The sequence below is a fragment of the Glandiceps talaboti genome, chromosome 7 (genome assembly GCF_964340395.1).
Source record: "Glandiceps talaboti chromosome 7, keGlaTala1.1, whole genome shotgun sequence".
Lineage (NCBI taxonomy): Eukaryota > Metazoa > Hemichordata > Enteropneusta > Spengelidae > Glandiceps > Glandiceps talaboti.
In genome coordinates this window covers 3651226-3666431 of record NC_135555.1, presented here as the reverse complement: position 1 = coordinate 3666431, position 15206 = coordinate 3651226, and the positions used below count along the sequence as shown (strand labels likewise).

General features: G+C 35.0%; 1 protein-coding gene across 2 annotated transcripts in view; it reads left to right on the top strand.

The window, feature by feature from the left end:
• The window catches only part of LOC144437197 (uncharacterized), a 100155-nt gene that overhangs the window by 73969 nt on the left and 10980 nt on the right, over positions 1–15206 (top strand). For both annotated transcript variants that reach the window (XR_013481005.1, XM_078126086.1), the window contains exons 3-4: positions 100–486; positions 13079–13303. Coding sequence is in view for 1 of the 2 variants with exons in the window: in XM_078126086.1 (XP_077982212.1) it covers positions 100–486; positions 13079–13303 (612 nt within the window). In the remaining variant the exon portion in view is untranslated. The remainder of the gene's footprint in view (positions 1–99; positions 487–13078; positions 13304–15206) is intronic.

Below are 15206 nucleotides of genomic sequence, written 5' to 3'. Positions count from 1 at the left end.
CAGAGCAATAACACAGAGGGCTGTTAACCAACTTAAGTTCTATACGCTTCAGAAGTAATTTCCAGGTATTAATTTGTATTCTACCTCTTTTTCTTGCAGAATGCTCTTACACTTTCACTGAAGCTCCAGGCGAGATCACACAAACATACAGAAGTAACGAAAAAGAATACAACACTTGCAAGTTTCATTTAAAAGCTCCAAAGGATCACCAAGTTATTCTCAATATAACTCAACTTGAAGGATTCTCCAGAAATCGAATTCAAAGACACTGCATTCCCAAGTTAATCATTCGCAACATTGCAAGCCACAGTAATAGTTTATTGAGTCCATCATCACAGTCCTCATCATATACAATATGCAATGGACAAAGTGTTCAGTTACCCTTGGCATTCACCTCTAGCAAGACAGAAATGAAGATAGTGTTCCGATGGCAGAGGCCAATTCTAAGCAGTTTCACAGCCGTATTTACATTTCACAAAAAACAAGGCAAGAAAATTTCCTTATTTAAGTTAGTGAGTCTTTGGTGTGATGATAAGGACAATAAGGATGACATGTTAGTGATAATGATAGCATGGAGGAAATGATGATGATGATGATGATGATGATGATGATAACATTGTAGTGATGATGGTGATGATGATGATGATGATGATGATAGCATTATAGTGGTGGTGATGATGATGATGGCATTATAGTGGTGGTGGTGATGATGATGATGATGATGATGATGATGATGATGATGATGATGATGATGATGATGATGATGATGATGATGATAGTATTGTAGTGATGGTGATGATGGTGATGGTGATGATGATGATGATGGCATTGTGGTGATGGTGATGATGATGATAATGATGATGATGGCATTGTGGTGGTGGTGGTGGGGGTGATGATGATGATGATGATGATGATGATGATGATGATGATGATGATGATGATGATGATAGCCTTGTGGTGGTGGTGGTGGTGATGATGATGATGGTGGTGGTGGTGGTGGTGGTGGTGGTGGTGGTGGTAATGGTTGTGGTGATGGGTATAACTAAATCAGTATCTGGTTATAATGATAAATATTCTGTCATCAGAATACAGAATGTTGTATAGTCTGAAGCCTAAGCTCCATTGTAGTAACTTATGAAGCACTGAAATGACATGTTCTTCATATCTAAATTTAACCATTGACAAACAAATGGAATCAATGCAGTGCATACATTACAATTGAAACAGGACATTTTAATGCATCAAAACAAAATATTTCACTGGCTTTCATAAAAAGCATGGTATTCATGATTCAAGAATACCTTGATGGAAAAAAACCTGAAAGAATCTTAATGAAATTATCGAGATTTCATGAGAAGATTTTTTTTTCTTTTCACTTTTATATAATGACAGTAACAGATAAATAAAGTAAATGATGAACTAAAATTAGCACAAGTTATTATATCATGCACTGAGGTATGTAAAAGTATTCAACAGTTGATTTACACATGTATAGACTAGAAAGTATGAAATCGTGTTCTAAAAATTCATCAAAGTATAAATTGAATGCAACAGGTTGTATAATAGCTAAACAAATATAACATTTTTGTACGTTTTACAAAATGAAATTTAACAAGTTCTTGTTAGGTATTATGTTTTGTTCAGAATTTTAGATAGATTGTTTGTCAATATTGTAATTGTTGCATCACACTCTGACATGTATTTGTTATATCATACCCCAACATATTGCTTCCTAAGTATGAAAATCAAGTTTTCAAAATCTGAATGAAGGTTTATGTATGAAATATTACACCATCAGATGAAATGGTTGTTTTTACCAATTTTAATTGAGTCAAACCCACAGCCTCTTGAGATTTTTAACATCTGTCTTGAACAGTTTCAGATGTTTAAGGATTGAGGTTCTTTGAAGGGTTAATCCAGAAATTTTCAATTTATTTGGACCAAAGACATTTTGCTCAGATTTAGGAGAAATAAGATCTGCAAATGATATATTTGACAAATTGCATGCCAAAATTGGTGTGCCATCAATGCACAATACTTTCATAGTCCTACCTGTATAGTCAAAGCCATGACCCATTTTACCCTTGTATATTGCCCTTCTCAAATAAACTGGTACTGTTGAAATCTCTACATCTGTGAAACCAAATGTCTAGCAATGCATACTGTTCACGTCTCATTTCAAATTCATACAGGTTTCTCTGGTAGATTGATTGAATCTGTAAGAAAAGATGTGGTATGTCTGAGAATTCCTTTGTAGTCTATTAAAAACCAACTATAATCTTTAGTGGATTAGTTTATGATTACCAATGACTATCATTGAAAGTCAACAGCATACATATACGTAAGCTTGACAATTTTCTGACTAATACAAAGTTGTAGCCGGAGGTGATGGTTTAAATATTTCAGGGATACAATGAACCCTGGAGGTAGATATCATAGTAGCATTTCCACCCTGGAGATTTGTAAAATCATTTTGTGCTGTAAGCCAATTACAAGGCATTGTAACAAGGGACAGTTGTCCTACATACTACAAGTTGTAGATAGGAGAAGAGGTTCATGCGAGACTGACATGAACAAGTTTGTTCATTAGTAAGATAATTGCAATTCTTAGATAACTACTTGCATTATATATGTATGTGTATATATATATATATATATATATATATATATATATATATATATATATATATATATATATATATATATATATATATATATATATATATATATATATGGGGTAGGCCACAGATGCCATCCCTTCTCTCTCCTCCCCTCCTCATCACCCATCATCGTTTCTTAATTAACCAATCAGAATGAACCTTTCAAAAGGCTATACATATACCTGTGCTAGTTGTATCATGGCAATTGTTTTCATGTAGCTGTGAGTTTACCCAGTCTGCATGCACAGGTTAAGGTCACTTGGCTATCATTTTCCATTATTTGGCAGTAGCCCACCGTTTTAAATGTCACATATTATAACCCAATATTTTATCATAGAAACACTCATGTGCGCCCCATGACCCATTTTTATTGGCCGAGTTCTATAATTCTGTAATTTTGACAACCAAAATGTCATACTGAAATTAAGAGCAGATCGAAATGAAGGTATACATCAAGGTGGCAAACCATAAAAAAGGATGATTCTCTTCGCTACTTTTTTAATTAAAAAAAAACAGTCAGGCAAGGTAGTGAACTCTCAGTGAAATATTCACCTGTTTTCAGGAAAGATTGACTTACCTTAGTAGTCCAGCCCAGACAAGTCGGATTCAGTATTTGTCTAGCATACTTTTGTAACCAAACTTCACAATTTCAATGAAACACCCCATAAATGCTATGTGACCAATAATAAATTATTCATGATCATCAGAAGAACTATCTATAGAAACTCTAACCCATTTCATGACCCTGATCTTTAGAAGTATCAACTCTGAAAAGTTGCAGATTTTAATAATTCATTGTCAGAAGAACTGTCTATAGAAACACCTCAGTTTTATGACCTATCCTTGGAAATATCGACCTTTGAAAAGTTGACATATTTAGTAATTCATCGTCAAAAGAACTTGTACCTATAGAAATGCTAATCCACCTTCATGACACATTTTGGGGAAATATTGACGAAGTTCTATAAATCACATCTGATAAGGTGACTGATTTTAATAATGCATCGTTTATATTAGCTAAGAGCAATATGTTTTTCATCAAAAGCTAATTTTACTGATCTAAAAAACCATTACAGTAAGCTTTTATTGAGAAAGAAATGTCAATGTGACTCCTGAGAAGTATCATGGAATGGAGAAGAAGAGGAAAGTATATCCCATGGGAAATACTTACTGTACAAAGTATTGTAGACGTAAATGTAAAATATTTGTAGAAAGAACTACATCATCTAGGGAGTACTATATGTCGCAGACAGAGACTGTACTTGAGGGTACTGTTTTCAACTAAAATCAGTTCTAGGGAGTACTATATGTCGCAGACAGAGACTGTACTTGAGGGTACTGTTTTCAACTAAAATCAGTTCTAGGGAGTACTATATGTCGCAGACAGAGACTGTACTTGAGGGTACTGTTTTCAACTAAAATCAGTTCTAGGGAGTACTATATGTCGCAGACAGAGACTGTACTTGAGGGTACTGTTTTCAACTAAAATCAGTTCTAGGGAGTACTATGTCGCAGACAGAGACTGTATTTGAGGGTACTGTTTTCAACAAAAATCAGTTTTCAAACGCAGACATTCCACACAAACACTTTTATGTTGGAAATGGGGTGGTGTCAAACTCTCAAGATGGCATGGTTTGACTAAAATATAAAAAAGACTAATTATGATAAACTTTGACCTTGACTTTTTTAAAATAAGTCTCCTGAATAGTTATCGTTCTTTTAAAACTTCTACTTAGAAAGAAAAACTACAGTGTTTGGAAAATAGAATGTTTTCACCTCAGAAGAGTTATTGACCTTTGGATGAACTCGGTGTTGATGTCGATCGTATTACACCTTGTGATGTAATTATAGTGTTAGTATTATATTGATTTAGATGATATATATTTCAAATAGATTGTATGGTAAGGAACATTAGTTTCATTATTTTCAGACAGTGTAAGAATCAAAATTGAAAGACACAGAAGTGTTTTATACCATCTTTATCATGCAACCGAAGATGAAACATGGATGTAAACAATGCTACATTTTAAAACGGAACACTTTGTCATTTTGATTTAGACAAACTAAACCTATTTAAGAAATTCTGTTTACAACAAATGCACCTTTTATATTTTGAAAATTTTGCCGAAAGTAGTCATTATTTTAGAGTATTGTTGTATGATAAGAAATGTTGAACAGGTATGGAAGTGGGGGTGTAATGAATGCATGTACTGTATCCTAAAAGTGTTCACTTTCCCATAAATTGTTCCACAGCTCAAAGTCCATGCAGTCCAGTTTTACATTGTAATGTTAAAACATATGACAAAGGTTCACCCAAAGTAAGGAAACACCGGGAAACAGATGGAAGTCTGGTAAAACTGGCTTATATAAATTTCCTTACCTTGTACCATAATGTTGTTATAAAAGGTGCCTGGGCAGTCATATGAGGATAAAATCTGGTAAAATTAGTAAAGATTTCCATACTTTGTACTGTAATTTGTGTGAGGAACCCTGTGAAATACTTGGGGAACTTGGATAGATTTTAGATTCTTACTCTCCATTAAATCACTGCATGAAGATCATGGAATCAGTCTCTGTTACAGACCAAGGCTACTCAATTATTTCAACAAATTACACTGTTGGAAAAATACTTTGTTTATTACACTATTAGAATTAGTGTAGAACAATGAAAACAACATGAATAGAGGAATAGATGAAAGTAACAAAGTCTTATTTGTATTCTACACAATGTAAACTACTCTTAGTATTATCTAAACGATGATATACAGAATAAACCCACCATTGTTAGCTTTTATGGGGAAAAAACGGATCTGCAAATGCAGAGAATGTCTGGTTGATGTGGAAAGATGATAAGATAATATGTAGAGTGATGCAGTTTGCCATTTATATTCTGAGTACGTTCAACAACAGCTTACATAAATGGTTGGTGGTATACAACAGACATGTACTTTCCCCACTTTTAAACAAAATCTGTTATATGTTGACAGTAACCAGACAATGGGAACTGCCAGACTGCATACTCATTTGTATGTTATCGAATATGGGTGTTACATGTGGGTGGATCTTTTGTTTTCTAATCTGTTCAGATCAGTTTTTGTGTCGGGCAGCAGTAGTGTTGCCAAAATGACAACCCTTGTTAATTTAAAAGAAAGGATCTGTATAATCTACATCATTTTCTGTATATTCAACTGTCACTTGAAGGTTTACCCTTTGTATATGTATGAAGTGTAGGAAAGATAGACATTCATGGGTTATGTATCCCATGACAAACCACTCTACTGTTGTAAAATCTGGGAATATCACAGAGTACCAATGGAAAGTCCTGGATTTTTAAACTACTCTTGGAGAGTCCCAGAAAGTGAAATCAATGCAATGATGGTGGTTATCATGATGATGATGATGATGATGATGATGATGATGATGATGATGATGATGATGATGATGATGATGATGATGATGATGATGATGATGATGGTGGTGATGATGTGTAATCATTATGGTTTAATCAGTAGAGTAGCCGACTGGCCATCATAGGTCTGTGTCAGGTGTATTAATCGTAAATTGATTTGAACACAGTGTAGGGAAGTGCTATATAAAAAACTAACATTATGAAATTATGACAGTGATGATGGTGGTGGTAGGTGGTGGTGGTGGTTGTGTTGGTAGTCATGGTCATGATGATGGTGGTGGTGGTGGTTGTGGTGGTGGTGGTGATGATGGTGGTGATGGTGGTGATACAAAAGAAAAAAATCAGATTATAGTAAAGAATGTAAGTGGACATTGAGCTGTTATCATGCAGAGATGGTATACACATGCTTCATTAACAAGTCTACTTTCTTGGGTTTGTTTTGTAACTCTATCGGTATTCACATCAAGAAGAATTACCTAGCTTGTCATGCTTTTACACTCTTGATAGCTATTATCATAACAACAACTAAAAATAAACACAAAAATCAATTTTCATGTTTACTATATGATTTATCATAATCATAATTGAAAACCAAAACTAAGGAATCGACCCGACCATAGGACAAAAATAAAGATCTGTTTGCAGCTACATCAACTTGATCATAACTGTTGTCTCCAAGTTGATTTCAAACTTGTATGTTTGAATGCTAGGGAGAAACTTGTGCATGGGCAGTGAAAGCTTGATAGAGGAAATTTTACAGTGACAGAAAAACAGTGTTCAATACATTTGTGTATCAATACCAATACAATAGAACTAAATACAGAAGTATAAAAAATACTGGTTTGAATCGTACAATATATAGACGTTGAAATTTTCAAAAAAATAAGACTTTAGTTTATCAACTCCAATGCAATAGAATTAAATGCAAAGTAAAAGAAAAAAAGGTCAGTTTGTATTATACAAGTGCAGAAGCTGCTACTTTAAAAAACTGGACAAGAGAATGCAATTTGTCTGAGCTATCATGTAATTTGGTGTATCAACATCTGAGTAGCTTCATATACAATTATATAGACAGTAAAGCTAACCACTTGGATGTGATGACAGGGAGTGAAGGACGAAAATAGCATTTTAGTCAGAATACCTTACAGCACTGTCGAAGTGACAGATATACTTGACTATGTAATTAGTAGACCATACATGTGATTAATGAACTCAAGCAAAGACATACTGAACCACAAATGTATCTCAAGTACAGAAAAAAAAAGCTGTTTTTCAGAGTATGTGGTAGCGTCTATCTGAGCCAATGCTTGACTAGGCAAGATAGGTCAGGCATACTTTTCATGGTGATTGATGCAGTTTGCATACATGGTGGAAGGCTGAGGCCTGACAAATGATGTTTTTGTACTTGACAAATGTTATTAATCATGTATATGATTCACTAAGCTACACTCAATTTGTCAAGTGTATTCAGTTAAAAGTACTTGTTTTGCAAACTGTGTAGAATGCTGGAGTTCACAATGACTGAGAGTGTGAATAGATTGCACTCAAAGCTTGTAGTACTTGAATTTGATCCAATTTTACTGTACAACGTTAAGTTGAGTACTTAGTTGTACCAGTCAGAGTTGACTGTAGATTACTTGAATTACGATCTGTCCTAATGTTATAGTGGATCTTTGTTGATGGATTGGACAGCAACAACACTTTCTTCACTTTGTTGTTTATTTTACGACCAATTGGGGATTGTTTTTCTCGGCAACTTCTGCTTTAGCAATCCCAACGTTGTAAGAAAATTGATTGGAGATTCTCAGTTGCTGAGGATATGAAATATTGGAGTAAAACCTGTCATGTTGTGATATGAAAATTCACAACTAGTGTACGTAGGCAGGAATGAGGGATGAAAATATTACTGTTAAAATTTATCAATAGGGAATCATGAAAGTAAAGGGACATCCTTAGGATCATTGCCCAAACAAAGCCTGTCAGCTAATCATGATGGAAAATATTAAAATATTAGAAGATTTTGAAAAAAAGGGAATATGAAGTGGAGAATATGTTGTTCATGCAGGGGTGAACAATTCATTTTGTGAACTGGTGGTCCCTGGACCAGTGCCTTAAAAAATCCAGTTGTCCCGCTGAAAGAATTAGTGACATTAAATCTTACCTATGAATCTGTATATTCAGATGACTTTTTAACATAGTTATTAACAGTAAGGTACTGGTCCGATGGACCAGACATGGTAAAATTTGTGTGGTCCGCCCAAAAAAATCACTAGCCCCGGACCCAGGACCAGTGGATTTGTTCACCCCTGTCATGGTTCTAAGGATTAATAAGACAGTAAAGTACATGTATGGTTACTTTAGAACTGTAAGTTGGAAACTATCATGGATTGTTTTGTTGCCCATTTATCTTTGGTGTATAAGTACAGGTACGCGGAAAATGTTGAAAAAGTGACAAGAATTGAGTGGACATGGCTTGAAGCATTGACATCCTAGTCTTTGTGTGGCTCATACATTCACAGTGCATAGTACAATAATGATGATAACACTATTCTAACTACTATGTGTACCAGTGTCCCTGACATCTGTGTGAGCCTGTCTGTCTCTCTGTCTGGACTGCTGGTATTCTAGTCGCAGATTACAAGTACTGCTGCACGTAGACACTGCTGTATAGACGCAAGGTCATATTTTTAAAAGAATTATTTGAATCTACAAATGTCTGTATGACCAGTCATACCACTAGACATCCGTGCCAATCTGTATTTACACACACGTGTTTGGTGTAAGATGTAAGATGATCGTACAAAAACTATCAAGCCACACTTGACAAAAGAAGACAGAAAAAAACTAATTCTAAAAATAACTTGGAACAAGACACCACAGTCTATTTTAAGGTATACAACAATAAATTCATGTGAAATATTCACCCCAAGTAAGCACATGTTTGCTTAGACAGGATATAGGTACCACTGCATAAATAATATGAAAACACTCAATAATGACACTGTGCTGGGGTCAAAGGTCATTGGAATGTTCTATGTTGGCAATTTCTCTCTTACAATAGGAATATCGATCAATGTCTTTCGTCCATCCTACCTCCAACAACAAAAACCAGGCTAGTTTATCGCAATGTTATAGACATTCACTTGACTATAGTTATAAATGGCTCAAAAAAGCATGCACAGAAGACAGCTGTCATTGAATTATTAGTATGATCATGACTTCCTTGTTGATAGATAAACTGCGTGTCTGTGTAATCCAATTTTATGCAGATCAGTGTCAGTGTGCCAAGAATTTTGTTGTGGGTGGTATTAAAGTCAAATCTACTGATGAGTCGTACCAGTGTTCCCACCCAATTATGGTACAACTATGCAAGCTTTACCTGATTTTCTTCCTTTGTTACCAGGGTTCCCCACAAAATTATAGTGCATCATATGGAAACCTACAAGTCTGCAAGCATAAGTTTAATACCAGACTTCCTTCCTCTGTTACCAGGGGTCCACCACCATAGTTGTAGTAAAATGTTTGAAATCTATGCAAGCGTTACAAAAGCGTACCAAGAATGCTGTGAGCACACTACCTACTGAGTGATTTGCATAATTGGCAATTAGGCAATATCTTAAGAATACAAACTTCAAATTTCATACAATTTGGCATGAAAGATAACAAAGTGCATAATATTACATCCTGTATAGTTTGTTGATGTAGATGTAATTTTGATTAGTCATTTGCATAGTGAATGAAATTTAGTAAATTAAAGGGATATATAATGTATGGTAACTCAGAATTTTGTATTCTGGCAATTTGTGTAGTGAAATTCAATCAAAAGGCTCACTGTTTGCCCTTATGCCAAGTTATGGTAGGCATTCTGTTACAACTGGTTAATAGTGTCATAAGTTGTGAAAACATATGCAAGCATCTAGAAATGACATAATGCATTATAGTACTATATATCTCTTTATAAATTTTGCAAAGTTTAGTGATGCAATTGATGATTGATAACATAAAACCATTGTGAAATATAACATTTTCGTGTATTCTATTGAAATATGCCTTAGTTTGTGTACTTCCAAGTTTGCTTTCTGAATATTGACTATAAACACACTATAAAGTTGATAGCGTTTGAACCTATTCTAAATAACCAAATAGAGATCTCCTAATCCCAATGAGCATGTACATAAATAAAACCATATGTATGACGAAGATCGATGATAAACATACATATAGACGGATTGCTGACGGTGGTTGTCTCATATCTTTTTATACAATATAAAAAGATTCACATTCACACACACACACACACACACACACACACACACACACACACACACACACACACACACACACACACACACTCATATAAGTGTCTCACTGGAGAGAACGGGCTCATTGCAATATTAGTAACAGAACATTTTAGACTTAATCTAAGGAATAAGGATGTAATAAGTTGTTACTTGGAGTTTCATGCTTCCCCAGTGATCATCAGACAACTGATAAATTGTGTGAAACTTCAAGTAACAACTTATAACATCCTTATTTCTCGGATTAAGTGTGTAATACACATCATGGCATGTATACACAAAAACACTGGGAATTCACCAAAGTTGTAAATTAAATACTAGTTTTTCTAAAATATTACAGATGTTTCGATTTTCAAAGTGGAGACTTGATAATTGTTAACATACCATGCTTTTTACTTAATTTTAAAAGGAGCAATGCTCCGTGAAATGTGTGAATACATAACTTGCTCCATGGGTAGGACAGGTTTGCATGCAAATATATAAACTAAAAGTCACACATGCTCACAAACCAAACAAGTTTCGCAGGGAGAGTATGTAGTAGGCTGATATAAGTTAGAACAGAGTTGAAAAGGGTTGAAGATGTACAGTATGGCTGTCAGACTTGCCCAGTCTACGTACATCATGATAGAAGCATATAGGCAGCAGTGTGCCCTCTAATGATAGCCTAATTTTGTCGTTGTGAGTCAAAATGATAAAAATTGGAATTTCTTGTGAGTCACCAAATTGTACAAGAGAGGGAACACCAAATTTTAGTACCTCACTAGAAATTTTCTGTCAGTGACATGTCAAATTGGCTTAGAGGGCACTCTGATAGGCAGCTTCATCATGCTTGTATAACCATACAAGATATAGAGTCTTGCATTCTCACTTTCACATGATTCAAGTTCAAGGTAGATTCGGAAAGGTTTTAGGAGTCCCTGGACTCCAGCAGTTGTCCTGAGTCGGGACACTTTCGGGACACTTCCATAACCTGGGTTTGTTTGCATTCGTCACCATCAGCCTGTCCAGGCTTGTACCTAAGTCTGGAGATAGCCGGCTTATTCATGCATGTGTAAATATACCTACTGACGTATGTTATAGTACTAAGTCTGGTGCATCATACATGTAAGCTGAAAATTCCACTGTAGCTAGCTGAAAAGACAGGCACTTAGCATTGATGGTGTCATCTGGGGGTCATCTGAACTTTTTTGTGTGTATGAACAAATAAAGTCATTCATTTATCATTCACTCAGCCTGACACATCCCGCAATACCACTTGAATAAAGTACACTTCTGAGATCTCCAAATAATAGGTTTTCAACAACCAGACAGCCATGTTTATCTAGGAAGAGTAAGGACGTAGGTTGAAATTAGGTCAACAGACTGACCAAACTTGTATCATAAAGAAAGTTATTCTGTTGACACCCATGATTTATATCACCCAGCCACCCAGATTCACAGTGGGCCTCCACAAATATGTATCCAGTACAGCACCCATGGTATAGAAGTCATCTCTGACAAAGAGAAATGATTCTTTGATGTTTAAAAGTTTTAGAATTGATTCTAGTCAGTTTCCTGATAATATACTTACTACATTTAAGTACAGTAACTGTTGTGGATTTTGTTTTTTCTTAGTTGTTATGTTTGTTTTATGGACATTTATGTCTGCCTTGGAGTGATGTTTATGTGTTACTCTGACCTAAAGACCATTAAATCATACTGAATTCTACAGGATGGCAATGCTTTGACAGTAGAAGAAAACAAAGAGGGCTTTATTTAGAGTGTTATTGTGATTGAATCAGTCTGTGACAAGTCTAGTGATCTTAAAATCTTGCACCAACACTGATTCTTGAAAACAACATACTAGTATGTAATGGTACTTGTATGTGTGTGTGTGTGTGTGGGGGGGGGGGTGTGTGTGTGTGTGTGTGTATTCATTTGTTCATTCATATATATGTATGTGTGCATGTATGTATGTATGCATGTATGTATGTATGTCTGTTTGTCTGTCTGTGTCTGTATATGTATGTATGTATGTATGTATGTATGTATGTATGTATGTATGTGTGTGTATGTATGTATGTATAATGTATGTATGTATGTGTGTATATATGTATATATGTATGTATGTGTGTATGTATGTATGTGTGTGTATATGTGTGTATGTACTGTATGTATGTATGTATGTATGTATGTATGTATGTGTGTATATATGTATGTATATATGTATGTATGTATGTATGTATGTATGTATGTATGTATGTATGTATGTATGTATGTATGTATATGTATGTGTGTATGTATGTATGTATGTATGTATGTATGTATGTATGTATGTGTGTATATGTGTATATGTGTATATGTGTATGTGTATGCATGTGTACTTGTAAGTAAAGATAACAACAAGCTTGATTAGGGACAGTCACAACAACCTAACATTGCACATAAATGAGTCCGTCACATATTTATGACAGATAATTGTGTTTCCCAGGTATCACAGTAAACTACTGAGACTCTGGAAGCCAAACTCTGAATAATTGTACATATCTCTTGAATGCCATCAAGTAGGTTGTATGAAGCACTTATTGCAGACTGGCCCTCCTGCAAACCAAACACTTTACTTAGTGCATAGGTGTGTTGTTTGTGTATGTAATACTTGCTATATCTTCATCTCAGTTGGCTGCAAGTTCTCAATAACAGTTCTTGTGTTTCTGTTTTTATCTTTTTTCCAGAAGTAGCACCCACAGAAGCTTCAGAAGCGTGTGTCTTTGAATGTAGAAATCGTCGTTGTTTAAATAGTTTGTCGTTAGTCTGTGATTCCAAAGACGACTGTGGGGACCATTCTGATGAGAGTGTATGCAGTCAGATGGCCCACCAGGCAGCTAGCGAAACTTTTCTTCTTTCGACTCCACAGAGTACACTTCAGCCTAGTGGTATCCCTGTTTCAAGTACTTCAGGTATGTGTCTATGTCTGTATGTATGCAGTTTGTCTGCAGGCGGTTGTCTTGACAACAGTCAATAAGGTCACAAGGCCATATCAGACGGTTTCAAAAGCTTGATAGCCTAGCCCTTGCACCAAATGTCAAGATCTCATAGTGTTTACTGGGCTCTATAAAACTGATTTATTTGTGGTTGGCTGTCCATTAAGTCAAGGGCCTTTTTTTATAGAGAACACTATTAAACCTGAAATGTTTTGTCATATGTTTTACAAGGTGCCAAAGTGATATGCCATAATGTACATCTCTTTTAAAATGTTTTATAGCTATTACAAACAAGTCCTTGTCAAATTAGAGAAATACGATGGATGAAAAAACTTATAATTCAAAACTGTCCGGATATTATGTAAAAGTTGATAAAACTGCTAAATGATCTTGTTACCCTCTTCCTTATGTTCCAATCATAAAATCAGTAAAATTGAAGTAACAACTAAGAAACCTTTGACACCCAGTGATTGTGTTTAAAAACATGTTGAAACGACATATTTATTGCTCCTATCCTCACAGTCACATTTCCATATTGAAGAATATTATAATAACTTCATCAGTTGTCGGGGGGGGGGGGGGGGGGTTACTGAATACTTGTCCCTGGCTCACTCTAACTTTCCAGCTTCCATACAAAAATAGGTATCTCTTAGCCTATCAGTCCACTGTTCTACATTCTTACTGTTGATGCAAATTAAGTTTGTGCTAGGGTGTCTAACATCATCCGAACCTTTATCCTAACCCCTAGCTGCCATGAAAATAGACTTTGGACCATCAGTCTGCTGTTCTACAGTCTGGTACCCAGAATGCCTACTTTTCTCAAACTTAGCATTTGATTAAGAAGATGACAGATTGTCACATTACATTATGCACATGACTTAACTCAGGTGGTCACCAATATGTAACTCGGTCAGTAGGTGTCCAATCACAGCAATCTGTAATGCAATATTATACTATTATAATGTCTACACCTGTTATGTTGTAAAGTGTCCAATCATAACAACCTATAAGTATTATACTATTAGCATCTACACCTGTTACAGCTTTAAAGTTGTATCATAGAAGTACCAGTAGTAGTGCCTATGTGTACTTGTAAGTAAATAATATTCCCATACCAGGATCAAATACAGATTCTTATAGCGACATTTTCACTATGCTTAATTTAGATCTAGACTACAGTATACATGATGAAGTATACTATTATTTGTCAGGGGAGACAACAGCTGTCAGATCTTAGAGTCATCTCTCAGTTTACACCTGTTCAAAGTGCCCACTAGAATAACATACTGCCATCATAACCCTGTAATGTTAATGTTTGTTGTATGTAATAGATTTCTGCTTCCCCCATGGCTAGTTGATGTTCATTAGATATTTTAACCCTTTCATGACTAGAGACAAGTTTTAAATAATATGGGGACCCAATTTATATGAATATTTTCATAATTACAATAATATTACTTTATTAGGAAGTAACATTTCTTTATTTCCAGTCTAAAATGAAGTTGATATATGCCAAAAAGTTACATAAAACAAGAATTTTGTCCAAACAATTTTGGCGGGAATGTTTTCAGTATTGAAGGGGTTAAACAGAGATTCAAAAGTATAAAGTGCAGAGACCAAAAACCTTGCACTTTGAAAGGTGAAGTTGGAAGGGTGTGAAAAAACAAACTATTTGACTTTTGATGGTATGGGGCAAGGTTAATCACAACATATTAAGATGCTCATGTCATAGTCTAAAAATTAATGTGCATATTTTCAACATGTGCAATGTGATGGATAAAAAAAATTGTTACACATAATAAGTATGGAACAGTTACTGTACATCTGCTAACCATAAATTTGACTTGAAATATTCTTGCATATATCAGCAACAATTGAA